The 20,044-nt window shown below is 43.5% G+C and overlaps 3 protein-coding genes across 12 annotated transcripts in view; 1 reads left to right on the forward strand and 2 right to left on the reverse strand.

Moving 5' to 3' along the window:
- The window catches only part of LOC110438442 (protein NLRC3-like), a 367,431-nt gene that overhangs the window by 324,002 nt on the left and 23,385 nt on the right, over positions 1-20,044 (reverse strand). For 6 of the 7 annotated variants that reach the window (XM_073948078.1, XM_073948079.1, XM_073948076.1 and 3 more), the window contains 6 exons: positions 16,145-16,318; positions 15,853-16,026; positions 15,506-15,679; positions 13,947-14,120; positions 13,073-13,119; positions 8,262-12,084 (listed from right to left, as the gene is read on the reverse strand). The exons of the other annotated variant lie outside the window; for it this stretch is intronic. In XM_073948078.1, the coding sequence (XP_073804179.1) occupies positions 11,558-12,084; positions 13,073-13,119; positions 13,947-14,120; positions 15,506-15,679; positions 15,853-16,026; positions 16,145-16,318 (1,270 nt within the window). In that variant the 3' untranslated portion in view covers positions 8,262-11,557. Of the gene's footprint in view, positions 1-8,261; positions 12,085-13,072; positions 13,120-13,946; positions 14,121-15,505; positions 15,680-15,852; positions 16,027-16,144; positions 16,319-20,044 lie in introns of those variants that run through there. 7 annotated transcript variants of the gene reach the window in all.
- Positions 1-20,044, forward strand: part of si:ch73-389k6.1 — a 778,105-nt gene that overhangs the window by 272,042 nt on the left and 486,019 nt on the right. The window lies entirely within an intron of this gene.
- The window catches only part of si:ch211-232d10.1, a 257,213-nt gene that overhangs the window by 50,663 nt on the left and 186,506 nt on the right, over positions 1-20,044 (reverse strand). The window lies entirely within an intron of this gene.

The raw sequence follows: 20,044 nt of genomic DNA on the forward strand, positions 1-20,044 counted from the left end.
CTAGCTCCCTCGGGGACTTTCTTCCCCCAAGATCAAAAAGTCTGGGCCAGCCGTCAACCAGCTCCTCATATCATGAAGTACGAAGGATAAAACAAAGTCCTGACATGTTGGGAGTCAGGCTTTCCAGGGCCCCCCCTGGACACCGAGAGCACCATTCAGCGCTCTCACTGAACCAGGGTCCGCGGAGAAAGGGAGAGGCCACCTCACCACTTATGTTGGTGGGGGGCTCTGTGTCTCCCGGGGTGGGCGTTCCTCAGTGTCTGAGGGCATTGGGGGCCCCACCCCCTCTGCAGGGGGGTCAAAGAACAACCAGAGGCCAGTCTCGAGAGGCTGGTACCCCTAGCACATTTTTTGGCAGCGTGGAACCACCTGCCGATGGTGTCCCAGTGGGTCCTGTTCACAGTAAAACATGGCTACAAAATACAGTTTTGTGCACGCCCACCTCGCTTCAACGGTATTGCACCCACCATAGTGAAGCCAGAACAGGCTCTGGTTATGGAACAGGAAGTACTGGCCTTATTAGTAAAAGGCGCAATAGAGCGTGTTCTCCCACTCGACAGAGAGTCAGGGTTTTACAGCCGGTATTTTATAGTTCCCAAAAAGGATGGGGGATTGCGTCCCATATTAGATCTGAGAAATCTAAATCGGGCCGTCGGGGCCCTCAGGTTCAGGATGTTAACCATCAAAAACGTGGTGTCACAAATTCAGTCCGAGGACTGGTTTGTGACGATAGACCTGAAAGACGCATACTTCCATATTTCCATCCTTCCCCAACACAGGAAATACCTGAGGTTCGCTTGCGGGGGCGAAGCGTTCCAGTATCGGGTTCTTCCATTCGGCCTAGCTCTGTCACCTCGAACCTTTACCAAAATAGTCGAAGCGGCACTAGCTCCACTTCGTATGCAGGGGATACGTATCCTAAACTACATAGACGATTGGCTAATTCTAGCTCAGACTCACGATATGGCAGTTCGGCATCGAGATGTCGTTCTCACCCATATCAGAAGGTTGAGGTTTCGGTTAAACACCGCAAGAAGTGTGCTTGTTCCAGCCAGGACGACCATTTCTTTAGGTGTGCTATGGGACTCCATGACGATGCGAGCACGTCTGTCCCCGCCATGAATCGCTTCGATTCAGTCAACCGTACACAGAGTCAAACTAGGCCAGTTCATCACTGTGAAACACTTTCAGAGGTTGTTGGGTCTCATGGCAGCAGCAGCCAGCGTGATTCCGTTCGGTCTGCTGTACATGAGACCCCTGCAGTGGTGGCTCAAATCCAGGGGGTTTTCCCTCAAGGGGAATCCTTTCCGCATGATCAAGGTCTCGCGGCGCTGCCTTCGAGCCTTAAGTATGTGGAAAATACCCTGGTTCCTGTCCCAGGGCCCAGTGTTGGGGGCTGTCTGTCATCGCGTCATGCCTATGACAAATGCTTCTCTGACGGGCTAGGGAGCAACGGGCTTGATCCGCATGATCAAGGTCTCGCGGCGCTGCCTTCGAGCCTTAAGTATGTGGAAAATGCCCTGGTTCCTGTCCCAGGGCCTAGTGTTGGGTGCTGTCTGTCATCGCGTCATGCTTATGACAGATGCTTCTCTAACGGGCTGGGGAGCAACCCTGAGGGGGCTTCCCGCAGTGGGACGATGGGGAGAACATCATCATTACTGGCACATAAACTGCCTGGAGATGATGGCCGTGTTTCTGGCCTTAAAACACTTTCTCCCAGATCTAAGGGGCCATCATGTTTTAGTCTGCACGAACAACACATTGGTGGTCGCTTACATCAACCAGCAGGGGGGTCTGAAGTCTCGAATGCTATGCAAACTAGCACATCGGATCCTCCTGTGGGCCCAGAACAAAATCCTGTCCATCAGGGCAATGTATGTCCCGGGCCATCTGAACATGGGAGCAGATCTCCGGTCGAGGCAGGGGGTGAGATCCAGGGAATGGAAACTTCTTCACCCCGAGGTGGTGGAGTCCATTTGGGAAAGATTAAGGAAAGCGCAGGTAGACCTGTTTGCTTCCCAAGAGACCACGCATTGCGTACTATGGTTTTCTCTCTCGCATCCAGCCCCTCTGTGACTGGTTGCCATGGTTCAGACATAGCCGAGGCTACGTCTGTATGCTTTTCCCCCGATCGCTCTGCTCCCAGGAGTCCTGGAGAGGGTCCGTCAAGACTGAGTACAGTTACTGCTGGTAGCCCCGGTTTGGCCTACCAGGATTTGGTTTTCGGACCTCATAGCCCTGCTGGCGGGTCTCCCGTGGGAGATCCCCATCAGGAGGGACCTTCTGTCCCAGGCGGGAGGAATGATACTTCATCCCCTACCCGACCTGTGGAAACTGTGGGTGTGGCCTCTGAGGGGGCCCACCTCATAGAGTATGGACTGTCAACCGAGGTTGCTCAGACCATTCTAAGCTCCAGGGCTCCCTCCACAAGGAAGCTTTATGCCCTAAAATGGGCTCTCTTTTCAGCTTGGTGCAGAGAACACCAGCTGAACCCAGTCAGCTGCCAGGTAGCCTCAGTGCTGGAATTTCTCCAAGATCGCCTGTCTGCTGGGTTAGCTGCATCCACTCTGAGAGTGTACGTGTCAGCTATAGCGGCCTACCGTTCTCCCCTAGATGATGAGTCACTAGGACAGGATCCGCTAATTCGTCGCTTCCTTCGTGGAGCCATAAGGCTAAGGCCTGTCAGCACACACAGGGTACCGACATGGGATTTAACATTGGTGCTCGAGGGCATCTCTTTTCCCCCATTTGAGCCACTGCAGGAGGTGTCAGATAAGTTTCTGACACTAAAAACAGCTTTCTTATTGGCTATTTCTTCCTTAAAAAGGGTTGGTGACCTCCAGGCTTTGTCGGTTGCACCTTCATTTCTGGAGTTTGCTCCAGGCATGTCCAAAGCCTTTCTTTATCCCAGACCGGGGTACGTGCCTAAGGTGCCCACTCATGTGGCGAGACCTGCTGTGCTACAGGCTTTTCACCCGCCCCCATTTCAGTCGTCGGACCAAGAGAAGTTAAACTTACTCTGCCCAGTTAGAGCTCTGAATACATATGTTAACCGGGTTATCAACTGGAGAAAGAGTGAACAGTTACTGGTCTGCTTCGGACCCTCAAAAAGGGGGAGTCCGGCAAATAAGCAGACAATAAGTAATTGGATAGTTGAGACTATCTCATTTACCTATCAGGCTGCTGGACGCCCTGTACCTAAATTTGTTAAGGCCCACTCCACAAGGGCTGTCGGGGCCTCCAAAGCTTCTATTTCGGGCTCAGCCCTTTCTGACATTTGTTTGGCGGCAGGATGGTCGACTCCACATACATTTGTGCGTCACTATCAACTCGATGTAGACCCCTCACCAGGGTCCTCTATTCTCACTGCGTAGTGTGCGTTCACAGTCAGCAGTGAGTCTGGCCTAGTGGGTATTGCGTTCCCCTAGCGTTCTGGTTAGACGCAGTGTTGAAGTTCCCTAGAAGGGGAACGTCTCGGGTTACGTATGTAACCATAGTTCCCCGAGAGGGAACGAGACACTGCGTATTCCGCCATACTCTCTTCTGCCTGTTACTTCTTTCAAGCAAATTCGAAGTTGATACTGAATGCTCAGTACAGGCTTTTATACTCTCTGGTCTGACGACACCTGCTTAATTACATTAGATTGATTTCACATGTGCTTCAAGATGCGTATAAAAGAGGTGTTCCCCTAGCGTTCTGGTTAGACGCAGTGTCTCGTTCCCTCTCGGGGAACTATGGTTACATACGTAACCCGAGACGATTTCTCTGTCCTTTACTGTATCTGCCAGAGCACCGTGTGTTACTTTTGTCAGTCTATAGGGAGATTTACTGAATCACTAAGCCTGTTGCTGATCACCATCACCTATTTGTGCAGCTACAGTAAGGCTTATGGGGCAATTCATTACTTTTCTGCTCCAGATAAATCAGTAAATGATGTAGATTGGTATTACGCTGCTTCTTCTTGTTAAATTTCATGCAACACTTTTGTAACATCATTGCTTTTTCCTCATATTACAGATCAGAACAAAAGCGGTCAGATGATTAGTCAAAAGACCAACAAGAACAGGAACGCTTGCTTGAAGACATCCAGAGAAACAACCCACAACCTAATGGAGACCATGTGAATCAGGGTATCTTCCGTCCAATCCATATCCGTCCTGAAACAAAACAAGAAAATGAAGAAAGCGGCCGTTTTTCATTTGCTCACAAGAATTGAATTTAAATTATTTTAATTTAGGGCAGGAAAACGGATAAACGACTTCAAAATTGATTATACACATGTAGGCGGTGCTGAAACGCCAACTTTCCTTTGATTGGTCAACCAAATCTGAGCTCGTGACGTAGCCCTCAAAATAAGAGCCCTCTGTGGAGCAGCACGCAGGATTTGAACTATTATTATTATTTAATTATATATATATAAACTAAGTTTACATATTCTGTCATCTGATCAGTTAGCAGGCTTACATCAATGAACACATGTTTGACGCACGCACTGTAAAGCTGTAAAGTGTAAAAATATTATAGTTATTGCGCATTCGTCTTATTCTTCAGTAGATCTGTGAATGATGTGTTTTATTAACTGATCATTAATAAGAACTAAGCTATTAATAACTGTAATTCTCCAGATGGAAAAGGCTTGATTAAAGGCCTGTCATTTTAAAGATTTTCTACAATTTAAGAAGAATGGGGTATATGCCGAAGCATGCTAATAGGACTTTTAATTTGCCATTAACCTGGGTTAAGTGCTTCAGGCGAATTGAATGCCAATGCAAAATCCGGTGCGTTTAAGGTCTGTTTTCTTTAAAAATCAGCGATCTCCACTAGCTGAGTGATATCCGATTTAAAGTGGGTCTCAGATTGTACAAGAAGCACTGCATTAAATGACATTCCCCCACCATATCTTTATAATATGAGCATTTATTTTACCCCAGTATATTCAAAGGAGCTTCTGCGTTAGCCTGCCGATTCTGACGGGAGCGTGCGAGTAAACGGCTCTTTGTCTCGTTTTACGCTTGAACAACTAAATAAATGCTAAAGTTTATTTAACTGATTGTATTTTAATGACATCACAACATCGATGCTGTATAAGGAACCATATAAAATGGGAAAAAGTTCACAATAACAGCTCACCGGAAGTGTATCAGCATGGGAACAGCACTAGCTCGGCATATACCCTATTAGGTTAAAGAGAACTTACTTCAGAATGGGTGAATTTCTGTGCGCATCACGCTCTTTACCAGCGCTCTTCCCTTTTTATTAGTTCATGCAACAGTAAATGCATCAAATAAATGCATAAAATGCAAACAGTTGGCAGCAGCGAATAGTAGCCTATTTGCAATATTTATATGTGCTATATGGAACTGGAGCCGCTGTATAACATAATTTAGTCACAAAGAGCAAATGTCAAGTTCACTATTACTGCGACGCACAGACAGCGAGCTCATCTGTTAGTCTGAACTACAACACATTATTTATTATCAATTATACGTTTGTGTTTAATTAGTGAATTAGACACTTTCTTCATTAATCCAGGGTTTTAGAAAGTCTCGAAAGTCTTGTTGTGTCGGAAAACGCATGTGAAATAGGCATTGCAGCTGACCGTATTGTCTAGGCTTATTGCCCTGAAACTTCTTTTAGTTCAGCTCTTAAAAGAGTTGGCTACCTGAGATGTTGCTCGCGCACAGCCAACGATCCTATTGTGTTTAATTTAAACCCACTTATATAAAATACTCAGCGCAGCCTGCCCTGGGCCGATAAATAAAGAAATAAATATTTATATGAGGCCTTCTTTTCATATGTATATTTATTATTATCATTCTTACTTTGTGTGTATTTGATGTTCTTCTGTGTTTTGATGCTCTTGTCAGTGCTTTGAGTTTGAGAAAAGCGCAATATAAATAAAGTGTATTATTGTATTATTATAGCTGAATCAACATCAATAGGATCCCATTCTTATGTGAAACTGTTTGTGCTGCCTGCCATCTTGACCAGGTCTCACTGGAAGAAGAGACAGTACTGTCACAATCTATATTCTGAACGTCTCTTCATGTCCATTATTATTTACATATTTAATCAATTTCCTCCTCTCTTGCATATGTCCTCCATCAAATCTGACATGTTCTCTAGAACTCTACAGTCTCCACATTAATCCTGTTCCTGAACTCCATTAATGTCAGTGTTGAGTTTAGTGGAGTGTGTCCTCACCTCAGTCTAGTTCACATCACTTCCTCCTCTCTGTTTCTCACACACACACGCGTGTTTATTTGTCTCCACTATTATTTTAATGTTATATAAATGTCGTCTCTTATCTTCATCCTAAACTCCTCATCATTCTGTCTGAATATTTCCCTTGATAACAGATTTATTTCAGCTTTTCCTCCATCATCTGTCTTCCTCCTCTTCATCGTCTCCTGTGCAGATTGATCAGCAGTCTGATGTCCATGTGTTCCTCTATGTGCAGGTCTCCAGCAGAACTCGACCGTCCCTCTTTCTGATATCGACCATACAGAAGTGTGAACAGCTCATGTGTTAAAGCTCTTCTAGATGACCTGCGGCTGATTAAAGATGTTCAACTGATGCTGAGTCTGAACACATCAGCCCCAGGGTGAGCGCTGAGATGCCAAAATAAAAGTACAGGAGGTCACATTTAATATATTTACATTTATGCATATAAGATTTCAGATAAGGCGACGCAGTGGCGCAGTAGGTAGTGCTGTCACCTCACAGCAAGAAGCTCGCTGGATCGAGCCTCGGCAGGGTCAGTTGGCGTTTCTGTGTGTTCTCCCTGCGTTTGCATGGGTTTCCTTCAGGTGCTCCGGTTTCCCCCACAGTGCAAAGATTACAGGTACAGGTGAATTGGGTCGGCTAAAATGTCAGTAGTGTATAAGTGTGTATGGATGTTTCCCAGAGATGGGTTGCATCTGGAAGGGCATCTGCGTTTCATTCTGCTGTGGTGACCCCTGATTAATAAAGGGACTAAGCCGAACAGAAAATGAATGAATGAATAATAAATATATTCCAGCTTCATTAGATCTCTGAGACGACTGTACATTTCTTGAGTTTCTAAACTGAATTGAGATCGGGTGTCAGCTGATGTGTTCTGGACATTTTCCTCGCTCCACTTCAGAAAGCCGCCACTAAACCCTGAACCAGAACTGTTGGTTGCAGTTTGTTGCCATTATAAAGCTCAGAACTGTCAGTGTTTAAAGCTCATCGTATTAATCTAACAGAAAAGGTAAAAACACTTTCATAAATAACATTTTCATGAATAAATAGATTATAAACACATTAAACTGAAAGAGCATGGAGTAATGTTTCAGGAGGAAGAGCACACTGCTGACTCCGCTTATTTTGATGGCTTCATGCTGAAGGAGTTCAATCGACATGCACATTAAACTGCATCTGGACACATATTGGCTGGACAGAAAGCACCAAGCCTTAAATAAAAACTAATAAAATCTTCTTTCAGGGGAAGCTCGCTTGTATAAAAAGTGTAGAATGATGCTGAGTCGTCAAGAAAAGTCACAGAAGAGCTGAAGCCAACTGAGCAGAACAGAACTGGGGGGTCAAGACTATTGCTCTCACGGACAGAGCCCTTCATGTACTGTATGTCAACAGAAGTGCCGGCCGCTTGTGCTTTCACTTCAGTTAATAGTTGTTTGTTTCTCTCAGTCCTGGAAGTCCTGCTTTAAGTTTGTGGCGTTCTGTTCAGCTTTATCTGTGAGGACAGAAGTAAGACAGGTACTCAGTCTTCTAGCACAGAGTCATTGTGTTTGAACTAGACTGGCTCATCACTAATGCCTGAAGCACATCTGACTCCATGTGTTTCTGAAAGGGTTCAAATAAATTCAACCCAACGCAGAAAACATTTACACAGTGATGTAGCCCAGATCAGTGAGGCCTGCTGGCCATGTTAGTGGAGGTAAACTAAACACTGCATTTGTCCCAGCCCTCGCCTCTTGGATTTCTTGAAGCAGTAAGTGGATGAGGTTATAAGAGATTCACATGTGATTTAACAGTCAGAGGAATGATTGTGGAGCTGTGGAGCATTATTTACACATGCAGAAATGTGTGGTGAGAAAGAAGAAGAACTGGGAGAACTTTCAACATTTCTGTCACAAACCAAAGCTATCTGTCATGTCCCCGAGGCACGTCTCTGAAATTGCATGTAGAAACAAATTAATCAAATACACACAGTGTCTACATTATTTTTCAGTATTACAACTTCTTACTTGAGTTATTTTCTTGCGATGAATAAAAATAAAATTAAAAATAAGATTTATTTTGAAAAACAGAAAAACAGGCTACAGAGTTACGTCCCTCAATATAAACTCAACCCTATTACGCTAGCATTGTTCCACCTATAGCAATTTATATGTATTATTACATCACAGACAGGAAGTGACATCATTCAGCTCTCTTTAACAGCACGGTGCAAAAGAAGGCGAGATATATTGTCATTTATTTACATTTTTTGAGGTTTATTATGGTTAGGAAGGGTACGGTCAAGCTTAACAATTCAACCCTGTAACATAAAACTAAGATGGAGTATGATTGTTTTCTTAATGTCCAAACAACATGACATATTCTAGTTTAACTGCTGTCATGTGGACCTTCTCTCTTAAACCACACGAGGAGCAGCGGCCATTTTGTTTCAGTAACTCAACCCATCACACTCGACCCCGTCACTCATCTCATTGTTTCAGGGTGTAAACTTGTAACAGGATTGAGATTTTCTCCTAATTTATCAAGAACATTTCAGTAAATATACACTGACTATAACTTTATTTAGTCACTGAGAGAATATCTGAAGCAGCGTTTCCACTGAAACTGTGACACAATCTTATCTCAGACATGGCGCCCGTATCAGCAGCAGATTTTATATTGAATGTGTCCCGAGCTTCATCATGAGTTAAAGCTGATCAAATCAGAACATGTGAAGTGAAAAAAAGACTTTAATTATGTAAACAGTTCATTTGCTCATCTCTATGTCATGTGACAATTAGCCAACGTTAGAGAGGGGGTCATTAAGGGCAGAATTCATATTAATATTAGAGATAAAGAGGCTTCAGCTGTCAAAAGGTTGATGAATATCTGGTGGTCTTCTGCTGCTGTAGCCCATCCGCCTCAAGGTTGGACGTGTTGTGTGTTCAGAGATGCTCTTCAGCAGAGCTCGGTTGTAGCGAGTGCTTATTTGAGTTACTGTTGCCTTTCTATCAGCTGGAACCAGTCTGGCCATTCTCCTCTGACCGCATCAACAAGGCATCAGCGCCCACAGAACTGCCGCTCACTGGATATTTCCTCCCCTAGAGATGGTTGTGCATGAAAATGCCAGTAGATCAGCAGTTTCTGAAATACTCAGAGCACAGAGCAGCCCGTCTGGCTGTATAATGTTATTATTATTATTAAGCATTTTCATTAAGAAGACTGTTTTCTGCTGCAGTTTTTCTTGATGTTCCAGGAAATAAAGGTTTAGTCATGATGTAGCTGTTGCTGCTGTTCACTGCAGGTTCTGTTCAGCAGTATATTCGGGAACACAGGCCTTTATCAGCATTTGTAAAGGTTACTAACGCTCCAGTTACCTGCAGCACTTCACTGTTCTGAATTCTGACTGTAGTTTGGTTTAATGAAGTTTAATGTCATCTCAGTGTGATCAATGCCTAAATGCTTTACTGAAATAAAGAAGTGTTTTGGTTTATCTTAGATTTAATTTCACATTAATTAAAGCAAATTAACATTGAAATGAAAGTGTCTCCTCAACCCTGTTACGGTCTTCACCCCGTCACTGTATTCTCCACCCTGTGACGTTCATATTGTTTAAGAGAAACAATTAAATATAGAAAAACCTCTTGCTGAGGACCAGCCGCCATGTTAAGCCTGACATTATGAACATGTGGTTTGGGTAAGACATCTAAAGTTAAAGCTTTTTTAGAGAAATGAAGAGAGCACAGATGCATAAGTTGTATAATTGTAATTAAATCACATCTGAATGTAAAACTCCTCAGAAATGTGATGTTTTAGCCATTAAACTGGTTTGAGGCACACATGAGCAACAGGGAAATGTTGGTTTTACAGCAAAAGCTTTGTTAAATGCTATTATTAAACTCAGTTTAGTCCGTTACGGGGTTGAGAATAACGGCTGTGCAAATAAGAATAAAAGAGAAAATAATATAAAGCTTTAATGGCTGAGGGGGGGAAAGATGATGTTGTGAACGCTTCAATTGTGCCTCATGATGTCGGCTATTTAACAATATCATCAACACACTTTTAAACATGAGTTTGCTCAAGCTGAACTATTAGCCAACGCCAGGAATGAGCCTTATATTCTCTCAACTCTTAAACGTGCGCACACTACAAGATCTGAACACATCGGGCACAGCACACTACAGGATACTATTGAGACGACTGTGCCTGATGGAGCACATCACCCGACTGCAGAAGAACTCTGCTGTTTATTATAGGCCAGCGCACACATATCTGAGCCAATGCCAGAGCCAACAGCCTGCAGAATCAAGACAACAGCTGCTTGTTGAAGAGAGCACATCATGTCCAAACACACGTCTGATATCCTGAGGATTATTCGGGATCAGAGAGAAGACGAAGGCGGATGAACAGAAGGAATGAATATGTGATGATGCTGTAGGGGGAGAGCGCTGTGGAGAGTTTTGTGTAAAGCACCATTGACCAAACGTGTTGGGGATTTACAATGGAGGATTCTGCAGGGGATTGTGGCAGTGAACGCTTCATATGTGTTCTTCACTCTAGTGTCCATGATGAGTGTCTCTTCTGTGCACATGGAGAGACTGTGGATCATCACGGCTATCTGGAGTGTAGACGCTGAACACAATAGTTTGATATGTGGAGCAGAGTTTTCCTGAGATGTGGACAGAATTGGACTCAGTGTAAGTTTCTTCTGGAGCTGGCGATAGTCAGAGACACAGACTGAAATGGCGGCTCATTCACTGTTCAGCTGCTCAAGCAAAACTTGCTCTGCTCACCACAAGAAGAACCAGAACAGATGATGAACACCATCAAGAGATTTACAGATTTAAAGCAATTCTCTCTCTCTCACACACACACACACACACAGCAGTGAACACATGCACACACACATACACCCTCTCTCTCTCTCACACACACACACACACCCTCTCTCTCTCTCTCTCTCTCTCTCTCTCTCCCACACACACACACACACATACAAACTCTCTCTCACACACACAAACATAGACACTCTCACACTACACACACACACACACACAGCAGTGAACACATGCACGCACACACACACACACACACACACACACATATATGCACACACACACACACACACACACACACACACACAAACAAATACATACACTCTCACATGCACACCCACACACATACTCTTTCACACACAAGCATGCATGCACACACACAAATACAGACACACACACACACACACACACACACACACACACACACACTCACACTAACACTCAGACACACACACACACACACACACTGCTGCTGACTGCTCCTGCAGAGGATTCTGGGTAAATCTCTCGTCAGTCTTCAGCTCAGTTTCACTGATGATCCAGGATAAAGCCAGAACCCAGCACAGAGCGGCTCAGTGAATGTGGTCTGGACTGAGTGGATGAGGCTCATTGTGTCTCTATAGATGTTGTAGAAGATCAGAGTTCCTGCACTGTGATCCACAAACACTCCTATTCTCCTGCTGAGCGGCTTCACTGGGAGATCAGTGTGTGTGTGATTGTGCCAGAATGTGAAACTGGAGGAATCACAGATCAAACTCCAGGACTGAGCATTACATCCAAACTCACACTCAACACCTGCTCCCTTCCTCCTGATGCTCTTATATGACACTGATATCCACACACCATCATCTCCACTGCAGTCAATCTCCCAGTAACAGCGTCCACACACACTCTCTCTGCACAACACCTGCTGATAATAATCAAATCTGTGTGGATGATCAGGATACGGCTGATTCTCTCTCACACACTTCACCTCTCTGTTCTCCTCAGACAGAATGAGTTGAGTGTGTGCTGTGTTTGGATCCAGAGTGAGGAAACAGACATCTGAACACAAGAACACACACATTTACAACCACAGCTGTGTGTGTGTGAGTATGTGTGCGTGCATGCGGGCATGTGTGTTGTGTGTGTGTGTGTGCGCTTGTGTGTTCATAGCTGTTTGTGTGTGTGTCTGTCTATAAGAGGGTGTGTGTGTGAGAAAGAGAGAGAATGTGTGTGTGTTTATGTGTGTGTGAGAGTGTGTATGTGTTTGAGTGTGTTTGTTTGAGAAAGAGGATGCGTGTGTGTGTGAGAGAGAGTGTGTGTGTGTGTGTGTGTGTGTATGTGTTTATGTGTGAAAGTGTGTGTGTTTGAGAAAGAGGATGCGTATGTGTATGTGTACGTGTGAGAGAGAAGTGTATGTGCGTGTGTGTGTGTGAGAGAGAGAGAGAGAGAAAGAGAGTGTGTGTTTGATTGTGTGTGTGTGTGTGTGTGTGTGTGAGCGCATGTGTTCATAGCTGTTTGTGTGTCTGTCTGTCTGTGTGTGTAAGAGAGTGTGTGAGTGTGTGCGAGAGAATGTGTGTGTGTGTGTGTGTGAGAGAATATGTGTGCATGTGTGTGTATATGCGTGTGCATGTGGTTGCGTGTGTGTGAGTGTGTGTGAGAGACTGTGTGTGCATGTGGTTGCGAGTGTGTGTGTTTGTGTGTGTGAGTTTGTGAGTGTGTGTGTGCATGCGCGTGTGTGTATATGCTCATATGCGTGTGTGCAAATGCGTGTGTGTCTGTGAGAGTGTGTGTGTCTGCGTGTGTGTGTGTGTGTGTATGTGCGTGTGTGTGTGCGCGTGTGTGAGTGTATGTGTAGTCCTACATTTGTGCAGTCCTGCTGTAATCCTCGTGTGTGTGCGCGTGTGTGTGTGTGTGTGTGTGCGTGAGTTTGAGTGTGCGTGTGTGTGTGTGTCTGTGTGTGAGTTTGTGTGTGTGTGTGTCTGTGCGTGCTTGTGTGTGAATATGTGTGTGTGTGTTTGTGTGTGTGTGTGTGTGTGTGTGGTCCTACATTTGCGTGGTCCTGCTGTAATCCTCGTGTGTCCTCCATGATCCAGACTGTAAACACACACAGATGGAGAGAATGAGCTGTTTAGTTTCCCCCTCAGCTAATAAGCTAAAGCTAGCACTGAGCCGCTCAGCTACACGCTCCAAACTCTTGAGCTAAAACACACAACACTTGTTGGTTGAGCCGGGATGCACAATGAATGTAACACAGTGCGTTCTTTTCCTCTGCTGTTGGTGAAGCGAGCGCAGATACTGCTCATGTTGATGGAGACACCCTGCTGCAACATTCATTTATTACAGTGATCACACTTAGCTTTGCCATCGTTCTTCAGCACATGCAGCCTTTGAGCACATGTTGCAGTCCATCTCTAAACTATGTTCAGATTATTAAAGCTGCTCGCCAGCGCCCAAGTTCCTGACAGATTAGCAAGTGAAAAATACACATGTGTGCACAGAGAAGAGGAATCCAGATGTTGATTTTAGAACAAGAGTCTGAACATTAATCCAAGTGTCTGATTCCAGAATCTGAATCCATCTTCAATCCCCAACCCTATTCCTGACCTGATATTGTAGGATTCTTCAGCAGAAATGGAGGAAGAAGTTTCTCTGCTCAGCTCAAATGCTGAAACTGTACAGTGTGTCCCGCTTAATGTCACTGTAACTGAGCCAATACACTCCAACATTTACAGAGGAGATTCATTTCACACTCAATGATTTGCTCTTCATAGACATGACTGGAATACTCTACAAGCTGTATCTTCTGTCTGTCCTCACCCCATAACCCTCACAGAAAACTGAAGCTGATCACAAAAGAGCTTTCTAGTGTCTTTTTAAAGCCATTCAGTGTAAAAGCACAAGGCCAGTGCTGCTCCACATACTTGAGTTTGTCCAGTGTGTAGTTTGGATCCTCCAGTTGTTCAGAGAGCAGCTTGACTCCTGAATCTCCTGGATGATTGTAGCTCAGATCCAGCTCTCTCAGGTGTGAGGGGTTTGAAGTCAGAGCTGAAGACAGAAAACCACAGCCTTCCTCTGTCACCATACAGCCAGACAATCTACAAACACAGCAATAGTCCACATCACACAGTTGGACAATCACACATCTCTTTGTGTTGTGAAGATGCTGACTGCTGTTTCTGCTCATGTCAACAGCAGTGATGAACACACACATCCTGATCAGCTCTCCTTATTGATCGAGCCCTCACATCAGCAAACACACACATACACTCAACAAGGACTCGACATCATCTGTAGAAGTTTATATCAATATAAACAAAATAATACCCCAGCACATTTGGGCTCCGCTTCTGGTAATATTTAAGGGCTGTTCACACAGAAAGTGATGTTGAATGTTGACACCCACAGACAGACACAACCTGGTAAAGTTTTCAAACAGTGAACTGAGACTGCAACTATTAGTGAAATCTATATTAAAGCTCTTCAAATATGATTTAGATTTACAGTAATTGTTTTTCATGTTTAAATCTGATTTATTCTTGTGTTTAAAGCGTTTGTCATTCCTCTACTTCAGTGTCTCAGACTCATTCAGAAATGATTATTTTATTTATTTATTATTTATTATTTTCCAGATTTTTCCTCTTATTTTAATTTCATATTTAATATTTTTTTTCTATAAACACATACATTTAAGTGCACTAGTTTTTGGACTGTTATCGTGAGTTATTTGGTTAGATGAGCTCCAGATTTGGCTAATCTATTGTATATGCACATATATAATACTGTAGAGCTTCCTATTAAACTATGAATGTAAAAGAGAGATTAGTGAGGGCTGTACTTATATATGCTGAGCACTGTATATTGTTCACCCAGAGTGTTTACATGGTCACACAGCAGTAACACAACAAGTATTGAGTTTGGGCTAGCTTCTGCAGATGGACATTGCTGTACACTGCCCTTGATGGGTGAGTGGGGGAGTGTCTGTTGTCTCTCAGGTGTGAATTATTCATGAGCATTGTCACTCACACATACAGCTGAGATCACCCAAAACACACTTAACAAAATGTAGATCATTGTAATGTTTTCTCTGAATGAGAGAACAGAATAATTTCACATAATTGTGCAGTAAATATTCTAGTCTACAAGACTGCTTACTCTAAACTCTTGTTCAGGCACATTCAGTCTGGTTTTAGATTCGTATTTCAGCTACATTTGTTTCTCTAAAACCTACTAACCACACATAATATTTATTTCTACAAAACAGATGTCAGGGCATGTCAAAACATCTCAGGGGCCAAAATCACCTCAGACCCCTGAGGGTTAACTACAGGTATAGTATGAGCAGTGTGAAACACAATCACTGATAAACCAGAATTCCTGTTATCTGGGGTTTAGTATCACCCAGGGTTAACATGTTTAAGCATGAAGAGCTCTAATATGAAACTGTCTGACTGTAGTTATTGTAGAGTGGAGAATCATTTACCTCAGTGTGTCCAGTTTACAGTGTTGACTCTTCAGTCCATCAGAGAGCTTCTTCACTCCTGAATCCTGCAGGTCATTGTTACTCAGGTCCAGCTCTCTCAGCACACAGTTTGAGGATTGTAGAGCTGAAGACAAACTCTCACAGCACTGAACAGTGAGATTACACATGACCAATCTGAGAAAGAAGAACACAGATTACTTAAAACCACACTGTTAATGTGATCTGTCTGATGTAACAAAGCAAAAAATCAACCAATCAATCAATCAATCAATCAATCAATCAATCAATCAATCAATCAATCAATCAATCAATCAATCAATCAATCAATCAGGTGTTTAAACTCAGACCTCAGTGTGTCCAGTTTACAGTGTTGACTCTTCAGTCCATCAGAGAGAAGCTTCACTCCTGAATCCTGCAGGTCATTGTTACTCAGGTCCAGCTCTCTCAGCACACAGTTTGAGGATTGTAGAGCTGAAGACAAACTCTCACAGCACTGAACAGTGAGATTACATGCGGCCAATCTGAGAAAGAACACACATTACTTAAAACCACACTGTTAATGTGATCTGATGTAACAAAACCAAAAATCAATCAATCAATCAATCAATCAATCAATCAATCAGGTGTTTAAACTCAGACCTCAGTGTGTCCAGTTTACAGTGTTGACTCTTCAGTCCATCAGAGAGCTTCTTCACTCCTGAATCCTGCAGGTCATTGTTACTCAGGTCCAGCTCTCTCAGTACACAGTTTGAGGATTGTAGAGCTGAAGACAAACTCTCACAGCACTGAACAGTGAGTTTACACATGACCAATCTGAGAAAGAAGAACACAGATTACATTAACAGAGTGATTTCAGTCATTCATCTGATGTAAAAACAAACTATGAGGTTAATAATATGACAAAACTATTGGAATTTGTGTCAATTAGAATTATTGACTATTGTTATTTAATAAAACTGAATATTAAATGTCATCTAATATAGTCTTGAACATATTTAATGTAAAAAAATGCAAAATTTTAGTTTATGTGACGGGTGGCAGGTGGGCGGATGGAGCTAGACCTCCAATCTGACAATATTAATGATTTACCCGACTACGCCACCTTGGGAATTTCACCCAAAGAATTTAAATACACGCACCACCCATATAAAAGGCACGCACAAGTTCGTTCCACCCAATTGCAGTCAGAGACATTGGCACGGTACAAAAATAGATTTCTTTATTAATAAATCTCAAAAAAAAAAAAACAGGATTAAAACCAATATTTCGACATTGACATGACAGTTTGTAAATTTATAGAGGTGCCCCAGGGCCAGAGCTCGCCAGCATTAGGGAAAGTGGCCAAACTGTACTTCAGGCAAGTGAAAACCACTACAATCCACTGTGTAAAAAATAAGAGAGCACCCACACACACAAACCAGCACACAGTGATCACTACACACTGTGAGAAATTCTAAAAATGTCCAATAAAATTAGCCTCCCACCCCAGGGAGCTCTGGCTCTGTCACCAGCCGAAAAAGTCGGACCACTGCCCTGCAATTAAACAAAAAAATAAATCCGTTACACAAGTAAATGATTAGATAAACTGTTAAAAAGGCCATTATAATCTTGAATGTGTTGACTCTGCTGATCGCAATTCTCTCTCCCTTTTACCGAGACTGAGTGAAAGGCAAGCGGCCAATCAGCATTCGCTGAGAGACACGCAGCCAGCCTATCGGCTTCGCTGAGCTACGTGCAGCAAAACAACCCGCCCACTGCGCTCGGCAGATGTGAAATTGAGCTTAACTGATCGCAAACAAAGCTTACTGACTATAAGTCGTGTGCGTATATGAAAGTAAGTGTGTTTTCTGACTTTTGTGATATTATTGTAATTGCTGTAGGCTTAACTTTTTGCTGTTCATTTAGCGGTTTTCTTTGCTTTCACTTTTGCGGAACATGCCCAGGCATGTCCCCAGTGAGCACTATGTGTTCTGTATAGCTGCCTTATGTATATATTCATTTGTTCATGCCTCAGTCATCTGTTTCTTATATCTATTTATCTGTTTATATGTACATTGTGATAAATTTTTCTCATGTATATTTACTTTTCTTCTTTATTTCTGTTTTATAGAACCCCCCCCCCACAAACATACACACACACACATATATACTTAATCAATAACCTTGGCATACTGAGTTGTGGTGACAATAAACGGGTTACTCCCATACCCAAACCATCTTGTACGTCTCTTACCGGACACCCTGTGGTGGGTTTCAAATTAACTGGCAACATAACTAAATGAGATTGTGCTACTGAAGTGCACTCATTTTTACATAAACAAAATACAAAAATGTAATAAAGTTGATAAATGAAAACAAAGAAAAGCAACTAAATTCCACCTTAAACAAAGGGAGGAAACAATTAAATCTTAAACCAAATTAATTACTAAAGAGAAAAAAAATAAATCAAACATCAATAATAAAAATACAACAGTAAAGATTCACACAAAATTTAAGGAAAATCTCAAAACATGCTGGATGAATAAGTCAAAGTAATAAAAATAAACAAATAAATACAGCCGCACTATATAGATTTATCCAAAAGAGAAAATGAAACCCAAACAAACTAAGAGAGATAAATGTACCAACAAAAATAAGTTAAACAGTCCTTGTGTAACCAAAGACAGAACTTAAAAGGATAAACAATTAAGAAAACAAAACGGAAGACAAAATCTAAGAAAACATGAAAAAAAAACACGGGAAACAGGACAGCACTGTAGCCGCACACGGATGCGGAGCGCCCGACGGAGCTCCCCTCGCAGAGTGCCACCCAGCCTAAACAAATAAGTCAATCGTCATGATAAAGTCCAAAATCTGCTACAAGCCATTTGCAACTACATGCAAACACCTACCTACTGCTCACCGAAGGGAATCGGGGTTCAATCAGTCACTCAAAAGGCAGATAGCACGAAGATTTCAGTCAACAGCCGGCTCAGCCAACAAACAGTCGCGCATCTGCATCTGGTTCACGCTAGAGGTCTGCATTCCCGCGGCTGTCCCGCGGGCGCCGCAGGACCCGACCAGATTTCTGCGGCGCGGGAATAAATTTCCGAATAAATCGCGGGAGCAGTCAGTAACGGGTTTAAGTTGGGACGGGAGCGGGCTGTCTAGCAATATCGCGGATATTGCTATGCGAATGAGAGAAAGAGAGAGCTTTGCCTGTGTGTGCTTGGTGCTTGTGTGTGTGTATGTTAGTGCGCGCGTGCGAATGAGAGAGGGAGAGCTTTCCCAGATAGCAAAATACACTCGGGCCAGTTACAGCTAGATTCTCGCCAGCCGGAGACTTACCACACAGCCCAGCTCCGGCTGCCGGACTCCGGATGCTTGTGGACTCCCTGCCCGATTCCGGACCGAATCAATCGGGCCTGATGCGGCGGCCGTAAGCGAGCCGACGCTGCCGCATCCGCGCCGGAATCGGACTCAGTATTTATATACCTTCATATAAAACCTTTTGGTATTACATTGGTACTTGATACATGGTATTACAAGCCTTTGAGTTGATATAACAGCAAACGCCTGTGTGTCTGCCTGGTGCTTGTGTGTGTGTGTGTGTGTTAGTGCGCGCGCGTATGAGAGAGAGAGAGATTTGTCTGTGTGTGTGTGCTTGGTGCTGTGTGTGTGTTTATATAGACAGCTTGGCTGTCTGGACTGTATAGCTGGGGGGATTTTCGGTTTTGTTCTCCCCCACTCTTTAGCGGGATCGGGCGCGGCGGCCAGAAAACGGGGCGGGTCGGGCAGTGGGACAATAAATTCTTAATATAAGCGGGAGCGGTCGGGTTCGGGCTAAAACCTGGCGGGTGCGGGCGGGAGCGGGATTCAAAATTTAGTCCCGCGCAGATCTCTAGTTCACGCAGCTGAGAAAAGCGGACACAGCGTTTCCAAAACGATCGCTACAACCAAAACATGAAACAGACGCTTGCTTACCTTTCCCAGTCCCTACCAGGGCCGGAGTGGGACTCCTTTTCAGCCCTGGAGTTTCAAGCCTCAGACCGGCCCACCTCAGTTCACGACTGACTATATTAAAATAAGGTCATTTTCAATTCAGTTTCTAATGACACTATCACGTCTTTTTTTGAGAAAACAGCTGCTTTAGAACTTCAAATGTTCAACAACCCTAACAGTATTATATGTCTTAACAATAAAAATAAAAATTACTCAAACAAGGATCGAACCCAGGTCTACGGGGTCGAAAACTAACATGCTATCCACTGAACGACAACAGCTGTTCAGTGAAAATCGACTAAGTTATATCATCATTAACCTGCAGGCTGCAACTTGCTCACTGAGCTGCAAAAACATAGATAAAAAGAGTAGCGCTGCGGTAAAATAATGAATAAAAAGGCTGTGGTCAAGTAAATAAATAAATTAATTTAAAAAGTGTGACTGTTGAGAGCAATCAATTCTGGAGCTATGGATACCGGCCTTCGCGGCCAAAAAACGGACCGGCCCACCAGGAATTCTCCCGGTCCTCCCGATTAGCCAATCCGGGCCTGGTCCCTA

The sequence above is a fragment of the Danio rerio genome, chromosome 4 (assembly GCF_049306965.1).
Source record: "Danio rerio strain Tuebingen ecotype United States chromosome 4, GRCz12tu, whole genome shotgun sequence".
In the NCBI taxonomy this organism is placed as follows: domain Eukaryota; kingdom Metazoa; phylum Chordata; class Actinopteri; order Cypriniformes; family Danionidae; genus Danio; species Danio rerio.